This window comes from Colias eurytheme, chromosome 19 (assembly GCF_061535395.1).
Source record: "Colias eurytheme isolate Ceu_HAF_F1 chromosome 19, ilColEury1 Martin Lab GWU primary, whole genome shotgun sequence".
NCBI lineage: Eukaryota > Metazoa > Arthropoda > Insecta > Lepidoptera > Pieridae > Colias > Colias eurytheme.
In genome coordinates, this window is record NC_142998.1 from 5967444 (window position 1) to 5991010 (window position 23567).

Consider the following 23567-nt stretch of genomic DNA (forward strand, 5'->3'; position numbering starts at 1 on the left):
ACTAGATTAGCTAGTTTACTGACACAGTGACACTAGCTTGCTATTCTACTTTGAAAAACTAGCCTCGTGTAGCCCAGGCATAAATGTTTGTGTGGACTCACAATTCACATTAGCTATATTTTCATTTCTTTTCAGAAAAGAATAAAAAGACATCCATACTAATATTATAAATGCGAAAGTAACTCTGTCTGTCTGTCTGTTACTCAATCACGCCTAAATTATAGACCTACATTTTATATTTTAAATAATTCATTTTAACCGTCAAGGCGTTGGTGGTGTAATGGTCAGCATAGTTGCCTTCCAAGCAGTTGATCCGGGTTCGATTCCCGGCCAACGCACACTTTTGTTCAAATTATACAATCGGGATATTTTTTATTTAGTTTTTATTGTCTAGAATAATATAATTTTAATTTAAACTAAAAATACCCCAAATACACGTATAGTAACTATAAGTACACAAAAATTATTATAATTCTTGCATTAAACTTTGTAGGTACTTACCTAATTCAATGTATAAAATATTGTATTCAATACTTTTATCGAGCGATTTGTAAAAATTGTAATCATAAAATACTAGGTATGGATCTGCAATAAAGTACCTACCTACTTTAATTTTATTCTCACGCTACCTGCACATAAACAATGCAATCTGCCAATAATTATATTTCTGAGGTTGATATTAGGTACCTATGTATATTATATCTGAATCTTAGGTACCTACCTACTTGGTCGTTAGCCGCGAATATATAAATCTTATTTGAATAACTTCTTTAGTGTTTTATACTGACAAGAGAATTTAAGAAAAAAGGTGTCTATTACCACAGACCTTAGATCATTAAGTCTAATAATAATATACGTATACAATATTACTCACCTTTTCAATTATGATATTGCAAGCGTCAATTTATGAAAATCTGCTGATAACTAAAATGAGAGGCTTTTTATTTATTGGGTAAGAAAGCAGGATTAAAATAAAAATTTAACTTCGTAACCTCTTAAATTTTAGATATGAAGCCACATAGGTATGAAGTTTTCTTAAAAAAAAAGAGCGTGTGTGCCGAAAACTCGTGTTAGAAAAAAAATTTCTTTGGAAAGTTTCAAAGATAGACAAAATAGTTTGGAAAATCCAAAAGTGCACGCCTCATAATTTTTTTTTAATAATTATTTATTAATTATTATTTTTGTTTATTTAATAACAATTAAACCACATCGAATCAGACCCTGAAAAATGAAAGGGTTCTATTCCTGAGCATACTCAAGCGTAAGAGAAAAAAAAAGACTCGATTAGTAAAGTATTTCGGTCGCTATCGTGTTAACAAGAAAATCCTCCGCACATACAGACACACGGACGTCCAAGACAGAACTTTTTTAAACTGTTTTTTAACTAGTTTAAATAACAAAAATGACATCAAAAATATCATGAATGTTAAAAATAGTGTTTTTTTCTTAATATGTGTGTGTATGTATTATCTTACAAGCGCAATGTATGATACATAAAGACATTTTAAGTTTGAAAAATCAGATGTTTTGCGCGAAGTGACAGTAGTACCCACCTCAACGCTTCGCTTATGAGGCGTGCAATTGTCGACTTAGGTACTCCATGACGCGACCTTGAAATACAGGATGTCCCACCCTCGGTATACTAAGCTCGAAGGAGGTTTAGATTTGCATACGCTGAGTAGGTACTTTCCTAAAAAATACTTACCTATAAAATTCCAGAAGCATATTTTTTTCAAATAGTTGAATTCTTGAAACTCTATGTGTACACCCGTAACAAGTAAACCGCCCAACTTTGCCATCCACACGTGATCTATCGTTTAATAGATATTATCTTTTCATAGACAAAATGCTCACATTAGCGAGGCTGTATATGCCGGCTGCGCGAAGCTAGAGAAGAAAACATGGATTTAAAGGAAAAATTTAGCAAAAAATTTTTGATGTAATTTTGTTGTTTAAGAATTTTTTTATGTGATCAGCATATTCAAAACTACAAGTCCCTTCGCGCTTAGTATACTGATAGTGGGACAGTGGACACCCTGAATATAACATAAACAACTGATATTATAATCATAGATATTAACGAGCGGCCCGCCCCGGCTTCGCCCGTGGTACATATGAAAAATAGATGTTGGCCGATTCTCAGACTTACCCGATATGCACAGAAAATTTCATGAAAATCGGTCCACCCGTTTCGGAGGAGTATGCAGACTAACATTGTGACACGAGAATTTTATATATAAGATTATAATAAGCTTAGATAATAAGTATGTACTATACTAGCGTACATATAACAACAAGTTGATTCAAACGCCCTTCGAAAGGAACAATATAAAAGTAAAGTATTAAGTAAGTAGGTACTTACAGAAGATTGTCCTTGATGTAAAAAAACACGATATTGTAATTGTAGTTTTAAAATGATTCAGTAAAAGTTGATTAACCTATCAATGGAACAAGGTGACCAGGAAAAATCAACACATTTTAATACAATAAAACCTTTTTAGCATTCATTATGTCCGATATGAAAATCTTTAAATTATTATTATAATTTATTCCCAGTGGTTAAGTAGTAGGTACATACTTACATGCTATATATAGGCTGTATAAAGTAAGAAGAATCTTTTGGAAGGGATAAAAGCGTACGAATAACAATTTATCAGTAAAATTATATCTGGATCTCTAGCTGCACTCTGCCTTGCGTAAAAGGAGTCAAGTATATTTTAATGTTTCAAAATCAAGGGTTGAAAATAATTACAATTTACAAGGCATCAAATTATGTAAGTAAATATATACAAAACATAACATCTTCAGACACACTCATAATGTTCTCAGTTGTGTCACATGTACTTCAGGTAAGTGGAAAGTAGTGTAAAGCTGTTCAAACATTAAAAGGTAGGTCACAACTTTGAATCACTAACTTGTGGATTTTGTAACGTCTTTTCTTGTTACGATTCTCAATATAATATGCATAAAGGTATAATATAAATCCCATATACATTCAATATAATGATGTGTATAAATTTTGCGAAAAAATATATGTACTTATAATAGCCACATCTTTATTCAGAGTAGTGAATTAGCTAAACGCATTCCTATTTCCTACTATGTATTTTGAATTTTCGTAAATATTGTAAGTTACAATTACCAAATTTCTGCATCTAATGTATAATCTAAGGGTGTGATTTATAAATAACTGCTTTTTCCCTGAAAGGTAAAGGCCCGCCATCTGCCGGCCAGAGCAATCAATATTCAGTTACTACTAACTATACAAAACTATTATAAACTTTATTATATTACTATGTACTTCTGATTGAAAGAAAAATAAACGCTGAAATTTAATTCGAATTGCTGTAGTATCCGCTTCATTAATGAAGAGTTATTTATTTTTTTGCATCCTCTACTGCAAAATATGCAAATATACATTTTGATGACTATGCTAGGAAAAATAACTAATTTCTGTGTTTAAGATAATTAAAGATGGCACAACACTAAGGAAATTCAAGGAAAACAACAAACAGACCGCTAAACTATTTATTATATTACAATAACAATAATTTACAAAAAATATAATAAAAAATTATAAACATGAGTCTTAACATAGCATAGTACCTAATATCTATTTTCTAGATTTGATCTAGGTCTTTTACAAGTGGCAAGTACAAAGATTTAAATTGTAATATATTTTTAAATATTTTTTTTTACAATTACATTCACAGTTTAACACAGCCTTTATATTTACTCACACCAAAGCATTATATCGTGTTTACTATAATACAATAATAAATTATTTTATTTTCATTTAGTTTTTTAATTAAATGGTTAATAGTTTATAATAAGGTTTAGGTTATAATAATATATATTACAGATTTAACACTATTAAAGAGATAATAATCATTATCGCGATTTATACATCATACAATATTATCATGAATAAATTATGCAAATGCCTATCAAACATTTTAATTCAATTTTTTCTGTATGAGGACACTTACATTGTTAAGACGCTAAAATAAACTAAGTATAATACAGTTTTAATACCACCCATGTCCTATTTTTTTCAAATAACTGAATAGTCAAACGACAACAGGTCTATAGAAAGTGCTTTAAGTGCTTTATTTAATTGTAATACCTATGCCTAGGTGAAAACTAAGTTTGAATTATGTAATATGTACTAAAAGAAAGAATCCAGTCAAGAATAGCATAGTTTAATGCCCCGTTTACATTATTCCAATCCAGCGATCCAGTCCAGTACTGGATTGCTTACTGGAAAAATTAGTAACTGGATTCGGGGTCTAAAACAGCGAGTCCAGATACTAATTTTCTGGAATTTAACTGGCCTGGAATGTTTACTGGATGCAGTTCGTTCCAGTGCCGGTTTACATTTTTCCAGTAAGCAATCCAGTACTGGACTGGATCGCTGAACTGGAATAATGTAAACCGGGCATAAATTATAAAGTCAGACATAAATGTTCGCTTGGGAGTCAGGAGGGAATCGATCCCTCCACCCTCACCTTACCATAGTGAATTCTTCAGGATTTTTAATTTAAACTTCAAATACTCAAGTAGAGTAAAAAGTAAAATTCGGAAAGTTTAAAGTTAAGAGTAGGTATATAGCACAAAGTAGTTTACATAGGCACTAAAACTTTCATGACACTTACTATTTCAGAATTTGTATGATTACTATAGCAAAATAACGTTAAAAAAAATGAGCAAATAAACTATTTTATATTTCTCTTGTTCGTTGAACAATAAGTAAATGCAAAATCACAAAATGTATGTACTTAACATAAAACTTTTCATACCGTGATGAAGCTTATCACAGTAAGTATCAATGAACAAAGTTGACCAAAGAAGTTATAAGTATTATAGAGTCGATAATATTTTATAAGCAAAGCAATAAATTCTTAACAATCAAAGTTCTTATATAGTTTCCCCGAATAATCAAGTGATTTATTCATAACTATGAAAGTAGGGTAAATGCAGGAAAAATGTCATTATTTGTATTGAGAATGGATTTAAATGCAAATTTACATTTTTTACTTATAATTATTCTCCATCTAAACTCTCCTAAATTTTACAGGATCTATGTAATGCACATAGAAATAGTCATAATAATTGTTATATTGTACGTATGTCGCGGTCGGAACAATGCTGGTTATCACATTGCCAAATTAAAGACAGATCTAATTCAATAAACAATATCACATTAATATCGGCCTTGTAAAAAAATCTATGTATTTAACATTAACTAAATTTAAATCCATACTAATATATGCGAAAGTAATTCTGTCTGTCTGTCTGTTACTCAATCACGCCTAAACTACTGAACTTGCATGAAATTTGGTATGGAGATAATTTGATACTTGAGAAAGGACATAGGCTACTTTTTATTGGGAAATATGTACCACGGGCGAAGCCGGGGCGGACCACTAGTTACGCACATATATTTTATAATTATAACGCGTTTATTGTATGCAAAATGGTACCTTTCGAGAAAATATTTAAAAATTGTTATAACATCATTTATGTGGGCATTCGTCTTGAAAGCAAATATAGGTAATAATTTAAGACGCAATAGAACATTGACAATAACAATACTAATTTATTTTTGAAATGAAACTTCTTTATCGGGGTTGGAAAAAAGTTTAGTGTAACATTTTTTCGTTACGCGTGACATATTTCCGTTACGGGCCATCTTTTTCTTATCCCTACCTCGCGTCATTCGACGTAGGTACATATTTCTGTAAAGTTGCATATAGTAAATTATTTTTTGAAAAATAAGGTCATAAAGAAGTTTCACTTCTTACGTGTGTACACGCACACATTTTTTTTTTGTTTTATCACTACCTGAAAACCCTGTTTATCTTAGTCCCAAATGCTAATTATTTCTCTAAATAATTTTTACATAATTTTTTATGCATTTCTAAAGGCAAATATTGTAATTATTTAAACTCAAAACAGATCTATGCCAGGAGACCTATTTCTGAAATCTAGTCGATAGCTAGAGATCTAAAAGAAGGCACAGGTGCAATATTATTATTACTTGACTTATTTTTCTTCTCAGTTGGTATTGCTCTCCATAATGTGTCGTCCATTAGTTCTTTCCTAGAAAAATAAACATTTTTTTAGTATTAATGATTCTAAAATATGGGAAAATATAGTTAATTTTCAATCACAAAACAATTTTTATGTTCATATAGTCAACAAAAACGTTCGTGTCGTGACGTCACGCGTCAGTGATAAGGGTTGCGCGTGCCATTGAAATGAATCATCGATAACGGGGTCCCCAATTTCGGTCGCTCAAAAAACTGATTAAAATTATTAAAAAGTTTAACCTGCTTTATTATACGACTCGGCAAACTTCACTCCGTCGACATTTGCTAAGACCATTTCATATTATTTAACGCTGCTGTAGACAACAGGTTTTTAAACTGTTATTTACTTGACATTTTTCACTAAACCTATATTTATAAATTCTAAAAATTACATATGCTAATAAAACTTATTCAGTTCCAAAATATTGTGAATACATAATATTATGCAAGGCAATAAATAATTGTTTTAATTTCAAAATACCCATAAAAAAACTTTCCAATTCTTCTAAGATTTTTGCAATTATACCTTTTACTCATAATAATAGCGACGATATCCTTATTCTGTTCAGCCATTGATGGTCGAGTGCCGCCATAGTCCGCCGGCAAGTCCGCCTTGTCGATAAAGTTGAACAGCGTTTGGGAATTCGGCGGGTGGAAGTGTATCTACAAATAAATAAATTATATTAGGTCGTCGTTTCAGGCTTTTCAGGATGTCCAAAAGTGGACATAGGCCTTTCCCAAGGATTCGCGGGTCACCATTCGAGAACCTCTCTGTCTTAACGGCCATCGATTCTGCGGCAGCCTAACGCCACTTCAATTGAGGGTCAGCGCATATATAGCGGAGCACAGCAAAGAGCATTTTTCATTGTCACTACATAGTATAAAACAAAGTCGCTTTCTCTGTCCCTATGTCCCTTTGTATACTTAAATCTTTAAATATTTTTAATAGATAGAGTGATTCAAGAGGAAGGTTTTAGTATATATTTTATTAGGTTTTAGACAAAGCGGGCGAAGCCGCGGGCGGTAAGCTAGTTATACTATAATCGAAAATGTCCCCTGTCTAGAGTTACTCCATTTTGAGTAACTCTGACAATGACATCTTATAAATATCTATTGGACCCAAATACGGCTAGGCCTATAATAATACGCAACGTATGTTCGCGGTTCTACAGAACGTCTATGGATAAAACTGAAAAATCAAGATTATTTTTTTTTCTACGTATTTTTCCAGGATAAAAAGTATGTATTTTATTTTACGCCCAGGATAATAAGGTATAATTATACCAAGTTTCATCGAAATCGAACCGGTAGTTTTCATGTGATGTCTTCACATACAGACAGACAGACAAAAATTTTTTTAATCACATATTTGGGTTTGGTATCGATCCAGTAACACCCCCTGCTATTTATTTTTTCAATATTTTCAATATACAGAATTGACCCTTCTACAGATTTATTATATGTATAGATTTCGAATTATGTAAGTTTTAGTAGTAGGACTATTAAATTTCTTACCAATTCGGTGATTTCTTTCTTCATAAACGGTTTAAGGAGTCCAAATATTTTATCAATTGTCGAGGGCGCATTTATTAAATGCACTTGCTTAAGTCTTATCGGCATTGCATCCTAAAATATCGAATAATTATAATTTATTAAAAAATACTACACAAAAAAATGTATAACTATGGAAATGAAAGAACATCAGCCAAAGTATAAAGACAAAGGCACGCTTCAGCCAGGTATTTTGATAGTTTAATTTAATTTTTACCATGTACAATTTTGGACAATTGGAAAAAAATTGCTTGATATGACTATCTCCTTTTTATCAAATTCTAATTTATAGGCATTTCATTTCATTAGGTACGGTGTACTACCAGAATATTAATTGAGTACTTTAACTTTAAGAAAGGGCATTTCAAAGATCCACTGCACCTACACCTAATGAAAAAACTTTTAAGCAAAATAATGGAAAGTGTTGCAACATGGTCACTCACCTCTTGATATTTGGATAATTTCTTCGCTACAGAAATATTGAATTTGGTCAAGAACTTCAAGCTGAGGTCCTTCACATCTAGTATGACTATATCTGCGTCCGGGAACTCGGAGTTATGAAGAAAGTATGCGTCTGAAGCTAGGAAGAAATACCTAGCGTCCTTCACGTAGTCGTAGATCTCTAAGCCTGGGTCGTTTAATTGCCACATCCAAATATATTGGTTATTCGCTGCTACGATCTGCGCTAGGTTACTGTAATGGTAGGATTTTTTATGATTTTTTTTTTTAGTTTTTTGTTAATAAAAATATATTTTATGCTTTTTACTGGTATAAGTACTGGTTTAAGTACCAGTAAAAAGCATAAAATATATATTTGGGTATCGTATTGTTACACGATTTCATGTTGATAATGAAAAACCTCATGCACGAGAGGTAGTTTATTAATAAATTGAATGTAAATTTTCATTGGTCTACGCATCTAGAAATTAAAAAAATGGCCCTTATAAATTAATTTTTCTAAAAATTTCCTTAGGACTTACAAAATACATAAAATGGTCCTTTATTTTTTTCTTAAAGTTTAAAAACAAAAAAAAACTTACACAATACTCATAGTTTTCTGTATTTCCGCGGACATAGGGTCCCGATTGTTCAGTAAGTCCGCGCAGTTCAGTCGAATGTTCAGGAACGATTCTACCGCCGCCTTCGCTTTGTCCACATCGTAGTAACAGCTGTGCACGAAACGTAGTAGCATTTTGTCCTCTGTAAGTGTATATTTTTTGATTATAGCATTTCATGCAAGTATATTATACTTATATATTTTATACTTAAAAAAACAATTAAAAATATAAATTTTTTCTACCCTCAATAATGATTGATTAATTAAATTGAATATAAAAAGTACACCCTCTGAATTCACTTTCCGACTTCCAAGTAATTTCCATTTCATTGAAAAGGATTTAAACTACATAAATACCTACTACTTAGTACAAATGTAATATTTATACATAATGATATATTATTTAAAGGTAAGTGATGTTGGATGGAAATGGTTGATTTGATTGTCCACAGACCACGGACTCCCGAGAGAGATCGTTAATTTTTCAAGGCAAGTTTTTGGAGGTAGCTGTAGTAGCAGAGGCCAAGGTAATCGGAAAATCATGAAGCGCGACAAGAAGGGAAACTTACAATACAAACAATTTAAGAATAAATGATGAATATGTCAAGTTGGATGTATCTAAATTCATCTGGAATAAAATCTATAATGGATCCTCTATGAGAACAGGACTCTATTACAGCTTTATTTTACGCGTTATTAATTGTGTTTGACTATCAGATATTCTTTAATACCAAAATTATGAACCGATTAACCTTCGTAATGAATTAGAATCAATGAGGAAACGCGTTAAATTTGTAAAAAATACTAGACTAACGGTCAAGGACTTGCTGCAGATAATATCACTTTATATCTCATTAGTCCGAGATATATTTCCTATTCATTAACGTAAATTCGTCATACTATCAAATTCACGCCATGATTCTTTAATATTTGAAATATCTAAAATTAGACTCTACACATACATATAATACATATATATTAAATATGCTTTCAGATATCAGTAGCTGCTTTAATTTATTTTTTTACACAATTACATTTGTATATGGCTCCTTATAAATATATACCTCAATGTAATAGAAACAAGGTGAGCTGTTAACCTTAAGGTAAACCTCTGAGAATAATCCGCGAGACTCAGAGATCGCCGGCAATTAGAGCAATTGTAATAATTATTATTGCATTACAGACAACCTTCTGAATCACACATGATGTGTAAAAGAGATAACATGGGTTTAAGAATCACGTGTCTAAGAAGAGAAAAAATGAAACCCTCTAATTAAATATTAGACTACAAGCCCGCATAGGGCAAAAATATGGGTCAAATGAACCACCAGGGGACATATCTAGAACGATAGCAGAGCAAAAAATAATAAGATTCATCACTATGCCGTCACTTGTAAGCTGTCCAACTGAGTGCAGATGAGAATTGAAAAGTACAGGTAGACTCGGTAAATTTTGGTCATATATTTTTGTACGGCATTCTTAACCATCGATAGATCCATTAAAAATAATAAGAAACCGCTCAGTGCCGTACAAAAATGGTGATCCACCAAGTCGGAATTTTTATTTAATTTCCGAGAGTTACCGGGGGTAAATTTGGTCATTTGACCATGGACGGCATCTGTGTCATACTATTGCTATACTGCTTTTAATCCATTATTCCGCAACGCCGTACAAAAATCATGGGGACAAGGGGAAAAAATCGAGAGTTGCAATCCCCTCTCTTTCCCCACTCCAGGGGGTCATTTGACTAAGTACGGCTTCGGTTCCAAAACATTATCTAGCACTCAAAAGTACTATTAAAAGCAATGCCGTCAAAAAATAATTGTTCTTTTAAATGTATACCAATAATCATCTTAATTTCATCGAATTCTTAATATAAAGAGCTGTAAGGTCATTTGACCCTGTACGGGAACTTATTTTTTAACATGATATTGTAAAATTCAATTGTTGTATAGTATTGCCGTTCAAAAGAAACCGTTCTAAAAAAAGTTATAGAGAAATGCAAAACCAGAAATTTTGTTAAAGTTTAAACATCGTAGATTAATGAAATATAATAGTTTTCTACACTTTATCCGTTGTTTTAAATAGTATTAACATAGATAAATTAGGAAAAAACGATGCCGTACATTTTTGTGCCGACCACATCTTTTAGGCTGATGAAAGCGACGAAAGCTACAATTTTAAGGGTGCTTTATGGCCATTTGATACAGTACGGCATTAACATATTTTTACCCAACTACGGCAAAGCAAAAGGAGGGTTATTACATAGGTTTTGACAGGTCATGTATGTATGTTCATCTATTCCCTCGTAACTTCTAAACTACTTATCAGAATTCGACAAATGACATATCATTAGAAGCGTCTGAATTGTTCACTGGATAACCAGCGACTAGCTAGCTAAAGGCTATATGGGGTTTCACAAAATCTAATGTGGCGCCCTCTAGCGGACAAAACATACAGAGTAAAAAAATAAAGTTAAGATAAATATGCAGTGTTTGGTATCATTTGAAAGCGCTTTACTTGTACATTTTGAATATGTATATATTACTAGCATTTGCTTGTGACTTTACCTGTATTCATGGACTGATTGCATATAATTCACATCTTTTCGTTCATAGCTTTTTTATTAGTTCATCAATTTAACGGAGTCCATTCCACCTGACTGTCAATTTCCAAGGTGATAATTAACCACCTCGAGCTTCTTAATATTAATGTATATTTATATTTTATTATAAAAATATAAAGCAAACATTTCGTTATATGGATTTTTTTCTTTTTCAGATTTTTCCCCTTTGAACCAACGAAAATGTACGGCACATGAAAAAATATTATCTATGCATAAAATACTTTAAAAATAAATTTATTTCGTGTTGTGTCAAATGACCCCCTGGAGTGGGAAAAGAGAGGGGATTACAACTCTCGATTTTTTCCCCTTGTCCCCATGATTTTTGTACGGCGTTGCGGAATAATGGATTAAAAGCAGTATAGCAATAGTATGACACAGATGCCGTACATGGTCAAATGACCAAATTTACCCCCGGTAACTCTCGGAAATTAAATAAAAATTCCGACTTGGTGGACCACCATTTTTGTACGGCACTGAGCGGTTTCTTATTATTTTTAATGGATCTATCGATGGTTAAGAATGCCGTACAAAAATATATGACCAAAATTTACCGAGTCTACCTGTACTTTTCAATTCTCATCTGCACTCAGTTGGACAGCTTACAAGTGACGGCATAGTGATGAATCTTATTATTTTTTGCTCTGCTATCGTTCTAGATATGTCCCCTGGTGGTTCATTTGACCCATATTTTTGTCCTATGCGGGCTTGTAGTCTATATGGGATAACGTGTAAGTTACTAGTATCCTACCACAGACTAATAATAATATACTACGATCCTACTATAAGCTACTTATATTATCAACGCGATAGTTTGTGACTATATATGGATGTTTGTTAGTCTTACAAGCAAAAACAGCTTATCGGATCTGTATGAGATTTGGTACAGGGATAGATTATAGTGTTATCAAAATAGGAACATGCAAATCCCTTTTTACCTGATAGAGATGCAAACGTACAAACAATATAATGATAAACAAAATGACCGTTCATATATGCTTAATTATAATATTAATAGGATTCATAATCTACGATAGATTATATGCAATACACCGATAAAGGTTTCAAATAACATCCGAGTTTCAAGGTAGAGTGCGCACAATGCGCGCACGCCTCACAGCAGTGGTAAACTTCCGTTTATGAACTCTGTTTATAAACTACCATTTTATCCTAGTGATATTATAAATGCGAAAGTTTGTGAGGATGGTTGGATGGATGGATGTTTGTTATTCTTTCACAATTAATGTTGGTATGTAGGTAGCTGAAGACCCAGAACAAGGCTTAGGCATTTATCCCGGAAATGTCACAGGAACGGTAACTATGTGTTTTTTTTTGTAAACGCTGGCAAAGACGCGGGTGGAAATGTAGTTTGGCTATATATTTTTCTAAGACGGCGGGATCAACTCGAACAATTTACAAATGACTGGTTTTCTAGACAAAATACAAATACAATACTAAGGTACAATATATTTTTATATATGAAACCACAGACATATATTAATATGAAACCATAGTCTTATCACAGGTCTTATCTTTTACATTAATTAATAATAATAATGAACGTTGGAAAATTTTATATTTTTAATTGATGCATTTCTGTTTATCGTTCAATTACATAAACAGATAAAGCATTTTGGAAAATCGATGATTATAATTACTAAAAGAGATTAGTTATAAATCAAGACCCCATTAATAATAATGACATTTTTTATCTTATCCCGTATCATTTAATTAATTAGGGCTGTAGTTTCTAATAAAATAAAAATCTATACTATAATATTACGAAACTGACGAGTTTGTTTGTTTGTTTAAACGCGCTAATCTCAGGAACTACTGGACCGATTTGATAACTTTTTTGGTATAAGATAGCCCATTTATCGAGGAAAGCTATAGGCTACATGAATAATATTATCATCACGCTTTAGATCAACAGTAGCGGAGCACTGGCACACGGGTAAAACCGCGGGGCACAGCAAGTAAAAAAATATAATTCTGGTTTCTGTATTAGTATGATGGCAACTTTTTTAGAAACGCAAGGGCAGGTCGGCTGTGTATTAATATTAAATGTTGATAGCCTTGACTTCTTTCATGGTCGAAATGAACAACTTCCTTACTATTATGCTATTCAATTTAACATATTCTATTAAGTATTATTTTAGTCTTAGTATGCATTTTCTAACTAAAACGGTTTTGTGATTTCGTAACGAACAAATTTTAATATATTTGAGGAACTTCACTTAAAACTAAATTATGAAAATTATCATATTCTAACTGTACCGTGTGCTTTTTACCGTGAAAACCGTAGTCGTATATTCTATGGTAAGATTATGATATAGGTACCCGGATCTATAAATAATTCAAAATTTATTTGTCTGTGAAATAATTATAATGATATATTTTATAAGTTTCTCCGTTATATTATATGTACTAGATTTCCGCCCGCGGCTTCGCTCGCGTTTTCAAAGGAAAACTCGCATACCTAGTTCCCGTTCCCGTGGTATTTCCGGGATAAAACCTATCCTATGTGTTAATCCAAGTTACCCTCTATATGTGTCCTAAATTTCATTGTAATCGGTTAAGTAGAATTTGCGTGAAATAGAAACAAACACACAAACATATCCTCACAAACTTTTGCACTTATAATATTAGTAAGATAGTAACTAAGATAAGATTTTGTATTGTATAAATTTTGGGTCGATGAAAAAATAATGTTCTACCTACTATACGCGAATAGAGCATGTTTTTAAATAAATAATTTTTCACATCTTCCTACTGCATCATATTTGGAGCTATTTATATATTTTTATATTGCTTATACCAATGTTTCATGTATATTAAAAATGTTTAAGCAAAATTTAAATCAATACAAATTATATTATCGAAGATTAATGATTCTATCTATCTTTGTACAAGTACATATTTATATTATTTTTTAGAGGACAGCTGCTGATCTTAAGAAATATACAATTATGGCACATTTTTTTATATGATATTGCCATACAAAATATAAACAATTTGCATGTCTACTCAATTACGGATTTAATATAGTAGTGACAATGATTTGATAAACAATAATGCAGGATTATACTCTTTTGCACTGCATTAAGTATTAAAAAATTAAACTGAATAATACTTCTTTTGGTGTTATTAACACTTATTTATTTGATTTATCGCAAGCATACTAAAGTATATAAATACATTTATAAACAAACCTAAAACATCAGAAAGTTCAAAGATGTGCATTGTGCATGAAAAATACGCAAGAAGCCATTATTGGGACGCTTACCCTATTTGCTAGAACACCTGTATGCTATGCCTGTATGATATGCCTTCTAGGTCTATTATCTAGATACCTACTTAATTGATATTGTGACATTGTTTAATACAGGAAGCGCATATATTATTATATATTATGTAGTAGTATGTATGAGTACTAGCTTTGCTCAGTGGTTTCGCCCGCGAACGAATCCGCGAGCAAAATCAAGCTTTTCTTTAGCTCATGTTATGTTAAGTATCAACCAAATCCTTCAAGCAGTTTTTTCATGTACGAGTTACAAACATACATCCATCCTCACAAACTTTGCCATTTATAATATTAGAAGTATTTTCATTTTTATGCGAACGTGAAGTTTTCAAAGCTTTAAAAATATCTATAAGCGTGTTTTTACGAGTTTGTTTATTAGAATATGACTTTATTGTAACAAATGTTTGACTCATAAGGGGTGCTAATTTATTGATTTTATGGGCTTTGCGAGGAATGTTTGAAAATAATTTTCCTTAATGTTAAACATAGTTTATTAATTATTACCTATATTTTTCGGTAGGTGCGGCTGCTGGTTCAACCAGCTTCTCATCTCATCGATGTACTTCGACGAATCTTCCAGTGCTTTGTTCTCCGACATTTTTTATTCTGAAAAAAAAAACATTTTTGTTATCACTAATCAGGAAGCCCTTCCTATTGCTTGAAATACAATTATAAGAGAATAAAATAATGTCTAAGTTTTTCTATTTCTTATTGAAAGTGACTAACAAGAAAATACGGATTAGAATTTGGATTGTCCGATTTATTATGTTTTTTGTTTGCATTTAGGTACTTAAATTCAACATAGTTAGATATGGAATTTAATATTATGTAAAATTTTGAAAAATGAAATAGCTCACTAAAATTTGTTACTGTTAATTGTATATAATATCTTGCTTAAGTTGCCTTTTAATTTATATATACTTATACGTGAAGGTTAACATAAATACACAAATGGAAATGAGCACTGAAAGAATATGAAGAATATGAACGTGTAGTATGTGGCTATTGTTCATTAATAGGAAGCCATAAGGAAACAAATCTTTCACGATTTAATACCCAATAATACATGATTGCACATTATTTTTACTAAGTATAAATTGCATTATAGATAGCGCACGTTGATTGCAGCGTTTGTCAAGTTTAAGATGGTGAATTTACGTAAAATTATATCTATTCATATCAATAGTTTGTGCAACGATAGTTTTTCGTAATACCTACCCATGCACCATGTTATCTATACTAATATTATAAAGCTGAAGAGTTTGTTTGAACGCGCTAATCTCAGGAACTAACGATCAGATTTGAAAAATTCTTTCGGCGTTAAATAGCCCATTCATCGAGGCAAGGCAGTGTATAGGCTATAATATATTATATATCATCACAATAAAACTAATAGGAGCGGAGCAATGCGGGTAAAACCGCGAGGCACAGCTAGTAATAAATATTACCAATAGTATTGAATAGTGAATACGTTTGTTTAAACTTTGAACTAATTATTTTGATATTTTATTGCTCAAAATATTTAAACCTAATTGTTATCATCATCCAGCGATGATGATGATGGGAATTCCCAAAAGATAGTTTGCCTATTATAAACTGCACTGCACTTTGTATAGGAATCGGATTTTAAAATATCAATCTAAATTAAAAAACAAAATTTTACACAATTTTTTTTTAACTTGACCTTTACAATTCATTTTATCTAACTAAATATAGACCATATTATAACAAAGCGTTATCTCTGCCGAATCATCACCGTGGCCACATAATGTTTCGCGATTAGTATAAGTACATATTTCATTATACATTATACATACAATTATTATGATAAATAACAGGTTTAAACAGTGACATTATTTATTTTATTTTTCTAGTATTAAATTTTTTTACTATTTTTTTGGAGATATTATAGATAAAAACACCGACATTAGGTATATATTATACATATTATCCAGCGGATATATAAGTTCATAGGTACAATTCTATCTTTACTAATTACTTATTGATATTAATTACATCATGCAGCTTATTGTATCTCCGATAGTCATTTGTTATTCTTATCACAAACGATTAGCCACCTATAAATCACTAACAATGCAATCTTATCTAATGACTGAGGCACCTACATAATAAAATCTTATTTTTATAATTTATCTTAAAATATTGCAATTATTGATTATGATTATATAATGCTGGTACAAATTGGTGTACCAGACACTTCTACTCATGCAATATTCGACATACGTTTTTCTTTACATACCTAAGTAGAAGTTATTATAAGGTGACAAAGCCATTTATTTTACTTATTTACAAAAAAAAACTGAACTAATACAATTCGGGACTAGTTAGGTCGTTTAAATATTATCTAGCGGTCTAGTGTGTGACTATAATATGTACCTAATTCAATTAAAACAATGCAGGTACCTATGTTTTCTGTATAAAATATTTAAGTAATTTAACTATTTAGTAATCTCTGGTAATGCAGTAAATAATACATCTCAATTGGTAAATTGTCTTCTAGATATTTGACAATGGTTATAGCTAATGGTGTAGATATCCCTAATTAACTTTGCAACTAAATAATTAGGTTTTGACGTATCTTTTTCAAGACACATCATCAATCCCTATACTTCCTATCTAAAGTATACATTTTTATGTCGTTGTTATTTTAATCAATTGAAACATGTGTTATTAAAATACCTACTGTGGTAGTGGAAATTTTCAGATTGTATAATTATTATTATCCGACAGTTATGTCATAAAAATACAACTCGAAAGTACTTGTAGGTCACTAATCTTATCTTTTAGTACACATAGGATTCTCACGATGTGCGAAGATCTGGGTAAATATAGCACAAAATGTAACCAAGGTTTAAAATTTTAACTTCATATTTATATCTAACTAGCTGCCCCAGCAGACGTTGTTCCACCCCGTTGCCCCATTTTCGTGCGTTTTCCACATTAGAACCTTCCTTGTTCCTTCGAAAACGGCTATATAAAGTCGGCTATTTTTTTAACAAACACGCAATAAATTGCCGAATTTATCGAGCCGTTCTCGAATTTTACGATTAGCAACACATTAGACGAATCATTTTAATTATAAAGACAATATAATTATGTACTTATAACTAAACAAAAGAGAAGAGATAACTATAACACGTGATTAAAATCACGATTACATTTGCACAGTATTACAATTTACAATATATTTCGTATATTACATTAGATTATATTTTTAAATTTTTTGTAAGTACGCGTGCACCGATTATAGATATTTTACCTACCTAGTTAGATTAAATTACTGATGTCTAAAATATAATATTGTTATCATAATGATGGCTGGTTAATTCATCGTATCGTAAAAAAAGTTCGCCGTATTGGTTTGGTTTAAACGTGGAAAATAGTGTTAATATAAAATATGTACTTGAAAAGATCTAGAGAAAAAATACTCTAAAAAGAACCTCAGTTTTTTTTAAACGTCAGTTATGCATAGTATGACCCATATATGTACCTTGGTCCCAAATTTACGTAAGTATTCAAAAATTTGGAACCGCTTAATCCGGTTTGGAAGACTGGTTTTATGACCACTGCATCAATTACAATGAAAAAATATATATAGGTATAAGTAATAAGTATGTACCTATCTACACAACAATACTACATTACATTCATTTTATGTTTCCAGTAAGTGCATTAATTTAGTCTCTGTAGGTACCTTTAAAATAAAAAAATAAAACAATATTTAAAGCATTTGATCCAGCAGATTAAAAAAAAAGCAAAAAAATTATTCAATGACGATTTCAAATAAAGGTGGACTTGCGTGGGAATAAACCTATTACTAAGTGTGTTGGAAGTTTCTCACATTTTTTTTTTATTTCGCTATTTAAATAGGTACAATTGTTGTTGGGTAATAAACAACCTGATTACATATTTCTATTCAACTAGTAATTAATAACAATGTCGCTGTCATTATAGGTACATATTATATTATTATTTATTATGTTAAATAGATTTTTTAACTATGTAGTACTTTTAATAGAGGCATGTATAACTTGTTTTTATATTATACAGTCATAATAGGTATCTACCATGTATTTAACCTTAGACTATGTGTACAATTATTAATTGCAACTCACAATAATAAGAAAAAAATATTCACCAAGTACAATGTTTTATATCGTTTCTAAGATTAAGACGCAGTTGTTTATTGGATACGTTAAAATATATTTCCTGTTGCAAAACATTATTAAACGACACGAGGAAAAATTACCAAAAAATGTCATCATAAACCCTCTATTATCATAAACGACTGCATTACTTGATGACTTCCTCATTTTCAATACTTGGTTAAATTTATTTATAATGGTTGTTAGTTGTTACATTACAGATATCTAACAATACCTAGGTACTTCCTACGTTTCTCGTATAATAGCATTATTCTAATAAGATCCAACATCCCACATTTTTTACTCTAAAATTACTTATATCTGATTTATAAAAAATATGTAGCGGTCTATAGTCTATACATAGCTTAATAATTCAATTCATTTCCCGTTTAAAGTTTAAATTAACAGATGAAAACAACTCACTTAACAATCGAAGTCCTTTGATCAAAACTGAACACTTAAATAAAATATATCTATCACACACGTTTGAAGGCCAGCGTGTATTCACGATAACTGGTGGATTGGACCTTGCTAGTTGGTGGCGTTGACGTAACAACTCAAAGTGTCGCCTGCGCGGGCGCAGATCTATACACTCTTGTGTCTTGGATCAATTTATCAATACTATGCCCTAGTGCCGGTCACTCACATTCGCACGGACATTGAAAATTTATTTAGCCTACAAGTTCGCAAACATTGTGCGAATGTACTTTGTACGCAAGTAACCCGGGTACAGCGTTACTACTAACAGCGTAACTACAGCGTTATCGTGGTCGCGACGCGGCCGCGGGCGCAATAATTAATAAAACTATTAGCATACAGGTGCTAATTATTAATAGCGATTAAATATTTTGTGGCTATTTATTTTTATTTTTATTTTGATCGATAGTAACTTCTAGTGGTTACCAAAATATATTTTTGTGAAATGAGAACCGATTCTTATATAGATTTTAAAAAGACACATAGACGTATCTACTAGTCGCTAAAGTAGCCAGGAATTTATTGAGTTGTAGTAGCATTGATTTACGGAAGTCTATTCATGGCTAAACTGACTACCTACTATAATCGTTATTAATTATTTTCTACTGATTTTCTGATGGGCGATAATATCCTCAACCAAAACAAAAATTATATTTAGGTAATATGGTAAGTGGGAAGCTTTGATACGCTATATGACCACATGATTGAAAGGGATGAACTAAGTACTATCTTTAAATATATTTAAAACTGTTTCAAATTGAAATTTATTTCTTACGCCATTAGTAGAAAGTAAAAACCTACATTATACTTGAGTGACCGTATAAATATTTACTACCTGAGCTGAGATGGCTGGAGTGTTTTAATTATATACTAAGTTAATATACTATATTAACAACTAGCTGCGCTTCGCGGTTTCACCCGCGTAGCTCCGCTCCTGTAGGTCTTAGCGTAATGATATATAGCCTTCCTCGATAAATAGGCTATCTAACACCGAAATAAATTTTCAAATCGGACCAGTAGTTCCTAATGAGCGCGCATCAAACAAACAAACTCTTCAGCTTTATAATATTAGTATAGTTAGATACAAACCATGACAATCTGAACAGGTATGGTTTATTCCTTGCATGTAGCTAGACCACTGCGGATCCTTGCAACTTGGTCTGCGGGTTATCACTTATCACTAAGCTTATTGCTTTTCGAGCGATCGAGCGACGATCGCAGTAGTTATACCCTTATACGCCTGAAATTTGACAGAAAACAATTCATCAGTAATACCTAGTTACTTTATCTTTACTTATTTTATATAATATACTTAGGAAAGAAATGATTTCATGTTTGTTTGTTAAGAATTAATTTAAAAAAACTATGGTGATTTCAATTCCTGTGCATCACGATCAAATCGTTCCGATTTATGTTTTGCGTTACATGCATTTTGTATACTTTTATGTTTGTTTTTCTACCAATAAATGGTACATCTTTACCGAATCGATATTTACTAGCATGGGCGATTTTTTTATTTTTTTTTTAAAGCACCCGCCATCGCAGGGTGTTGTCTGCTTTTTCTCTAGAGTATAGTCTAGAGACATTTATTTTCTTTAATCAGATAAAACACAATTTTCTTTATTTACAATATGGGCACATAATATTAAAATACAATAAAATTTTAAAATACGAATTTACAATATACAATAAAATTTTCAAAGTAATAATAAAATACAATAATTAAAGGTCACATTAAAATTAACAATAATTCAAACCAATACAAATACTACGCAGAAAACAGTACAGGATGAAGTGCAGAATTGTGACCAGAGTACTTCCGATTGTATTAATAAATATTTACTTCCATAAACAGTGAATTTAATTACAGTCCTGCCTCGACGTGTAACCATGTAGGTGCAATTACTTTTCTTATGGCATTCAGCTGATCAACATATTTTTTTTCAAGTGGGCCAAAATCTTGCCTAGTTATAAAATATCGCAATAGGTTTGTACAGTAGTTAGTTCACCGACACTACCCCGTTTTTTATGCGAATTCGGAGTTACGCGATTTTACTTGCTGACCGCCGCACATCATCAAAAGGGGAAGTAAAAAGACATTTTAACCCAACAAGACTCGAAAAATACTGTAACTATTTGGATTTAAAAAATTCGTAAAATATGACTTTCGAAAACTTTAATAGCAAAGTTGCATTCCCACTAACGCAAATCCCATTACGCGCGCGCGGCTATCGCTTGGGGATCCGAGGGATTTACTCCGAGCCCTGAGGTTTATTACTGTAAGTACTGAAATTATTAAAAAATCGTATGCTCTGTTTTATATTACATAGGGCGTTCGAGATATTTTGCTGTAATTTGGAAAATATGCAATTCGATTTAATATAATATATTAGCAATTATAATGATTGAAACAATTAAAAATTTAACAAGCCGGGAATTAATGGAAGTGACGACATTGACATAATTTAAGTTTACACTTTACACTAATAGATAACTAATTACTTTTACGTAACTTATATGATGAAATAATTATTAATAATAAAAAAACTATATCACCTATGATTGCATTTTCATTATATTTTACTTATATGTAGGTATAACATATGGAAAGATAATCTCTGAACCTTGATATTAGTACTTACAACTAAAATAATTACAAACTTTAAAATAATGATTGAACATGACATAAACATAGTACTGTCTACCTAATAATAAATTTTAATTCATCAATTACAAATAGTCGAGAAATTAATTAGGAATTATTATAAATATTTACCAATGGATATATATTACCTATGTAGTTTTTTTTATTTAAGTACCTAGTTAATATATAAGTAGAATATTATATTAAGTACCACTGAAAGACAAAGGAAATTATGCAGGAAAAGAAAATAAAGAAAGTATCACGCCTCTTACCTTCGCTTAGGACTTGCAATCTCATTACAGATTATGCTTCTTGCTGTAAAACATTAATAGTTACTCAATAGGTTCCTATTATTTTTGAGATTATTTTATTGTGTTTTAATTTTGCCGCGCTCAGTTCATATGAAGCGCACTTTAGATGAAAACCAAACCAAAATATCGAAGAGAAGAATAAAAGATATCACTTATCAATAAGAAATAAGCCGAGTGGTAAAGGCGAGTATAGCTATCAAAATTTATTCGGTAATTGGAGAAAAACTAGGGGTAAAAATTGAAAAATGAAAATGTATATTTTTAAGGTTTAGGTTCACTGTCCACTGACATCTTTAATTTGACACATTAATTAAATGTCAAACCTTAGTGGGTAGTACACACCTGTACACACAAAATCAGAAACACACAGTCTAAACAACCGTTATAACTTTTATAAGTATCGTAAAATATGTGCAATATAAATAATAATAAATATAGAGTAGTAAATTATTAACATTACAATAAATCAATAAAAATTGTAAAGTGTTTGAACGTGATATCTTGAACGAATCCGTAACCAGTAATACCATTACCAAAAATGTAATTATAGGAATGATGATGTTTCTACAGAAATAAATGCAAACATTAAAAGAAGGATTTTGAAAGTAAGCGAAATTATTCTTATAAATACGAACATAATAATAATTACTTGTTTAAATTTTACAATGAATTTTATTTGTGTAAAATAAAAAAATTGTATGCTTTTAGTTCTAGCAACACTGTCTCTACTTGCTACAAGTTTGCGCATGCGCCGAATGGCGATATTTCAGTGAAATAATCTTTGAACTAATATTTTTTAACTATGAAATTTTGTCATTAGATTGTATTTATATAGGTATATTATTATCAAACTGAACAATTTTCTTTTTTAAAATTTATAAAGTCAATTCTTTTGATTTATATGTAAAAGTGACTTCAGTGAACCATTGGTGGCCATTACAAAACCTAAACTTTTTATCGGGACAAATGTCCATTTGATGTTTCGGCGACGTTGTGAAGCTAATCAAAAATTGCGTACGGTTCTTTTCAAGTTATTTTCATTGTGTAACGTGTTGTGGTATTCAATGTAACGAAGCCGTCCCGATAAGTCTGTATAAAAATTGTTTTGTACCGACGAAATTTATTTGGGTTGACTTCCAGCATTGAAAAGGTGTTGTCAATTGTTAGGTTTTTCCGTTGTCGTTTTCATGTCTACTATTGATGATTGTGAATAATTGGAAAAAAATTCGATACGCGTTTATGAAATCTACCATCCGTCGTGGTAAAAGTTCTACCAGTTACCACCTACATAGCTTGTTGTTACTCTTCAATGAGCATAACATTGGCACAGCGACCTATAATC

The 23567-nt window shown here is 31.2% G+C and overlaps 2 protein-coding genes and 1 non-coding gene across 17 annotated transcripts in view; 2 read left to right on the forward strand and 1 right to left on the reverse strand.

The window, feature by feature from the left end:
• Positions 1-266: 266 nt before the first annotated feature.
• On the forward strand, positions 267-338 carry TRNAG-UCC (transfer RNA glycine (anticodon UCC)). Its single transcript has one exon. It is a non-coding gene; the product is annotated as a tRNA-Gly (tRNA).
• A 5254-nt stretch (positions 339-5592) lies between these two features.
• LOC149900199 (alpha-tocopherol transfer protein-like) lies at positions 5593-22462 on the reverse strand. 2 transcript variants are annotated; one of them, XM_090113047.1, is made up of 8 exons: positions 22187-22462; positions 20360-20510; positions 15132-15233; positions 8684-8843; positions 8087-8336; positions 7608-7718; positions 6619-6755; positions 5593-6102 (listed from the first exon to the last, which is right to left on the reverse strand). In XM_090113047.1, the coding sequence occupies exons 3-8, from the start codon at positions 15223-15225 to the stop codon at positions 5988-5990; spliced, it is 867 nt and encodes a 288-aa protein (XP_089969173.1). In that variant the 5' UTR covers positions 15226-15233; positions 20360-20510; positions 22187-22462; the 3' UTR covers positions 5593-5987. The 2 variants fall into 2 exon arrangements, with proteins under 2 accessions (XP_089969173.1, XP_089969172.1); XM_090113046.1 differs by lacking the exons at positions 20360-20510; positions 22187-22462 and adding an exon at positions 19217-19320.
• Positions 22463-22935: 473 nt separating this feature from the next.
• The window catches only part of gish (casein kinase I gish), a 32661-nt gene continuing 32029 nt past the window's right edge, over positions 22936-23567 (forward strand). For 4 of the 14 annotated variants that reach the window (XM_090113143.1, XM_090113156.1, XM_090113155.1 and 1 more), the window contains exon 1: positions 22938-23060. The gene's annotated coding sequence lies outside the window, so the exon portion shown is untranslated. Of the gene's footprint in view, positions 23061-23080; positions 23240-23266; positions 23376-23567 lie in introns of those variants that run through there. The other 10 variants (XM_090113148.1, XM_090113145.1, XM_090113150.1 and 7 more) reach the window with 7 other exon arrangements.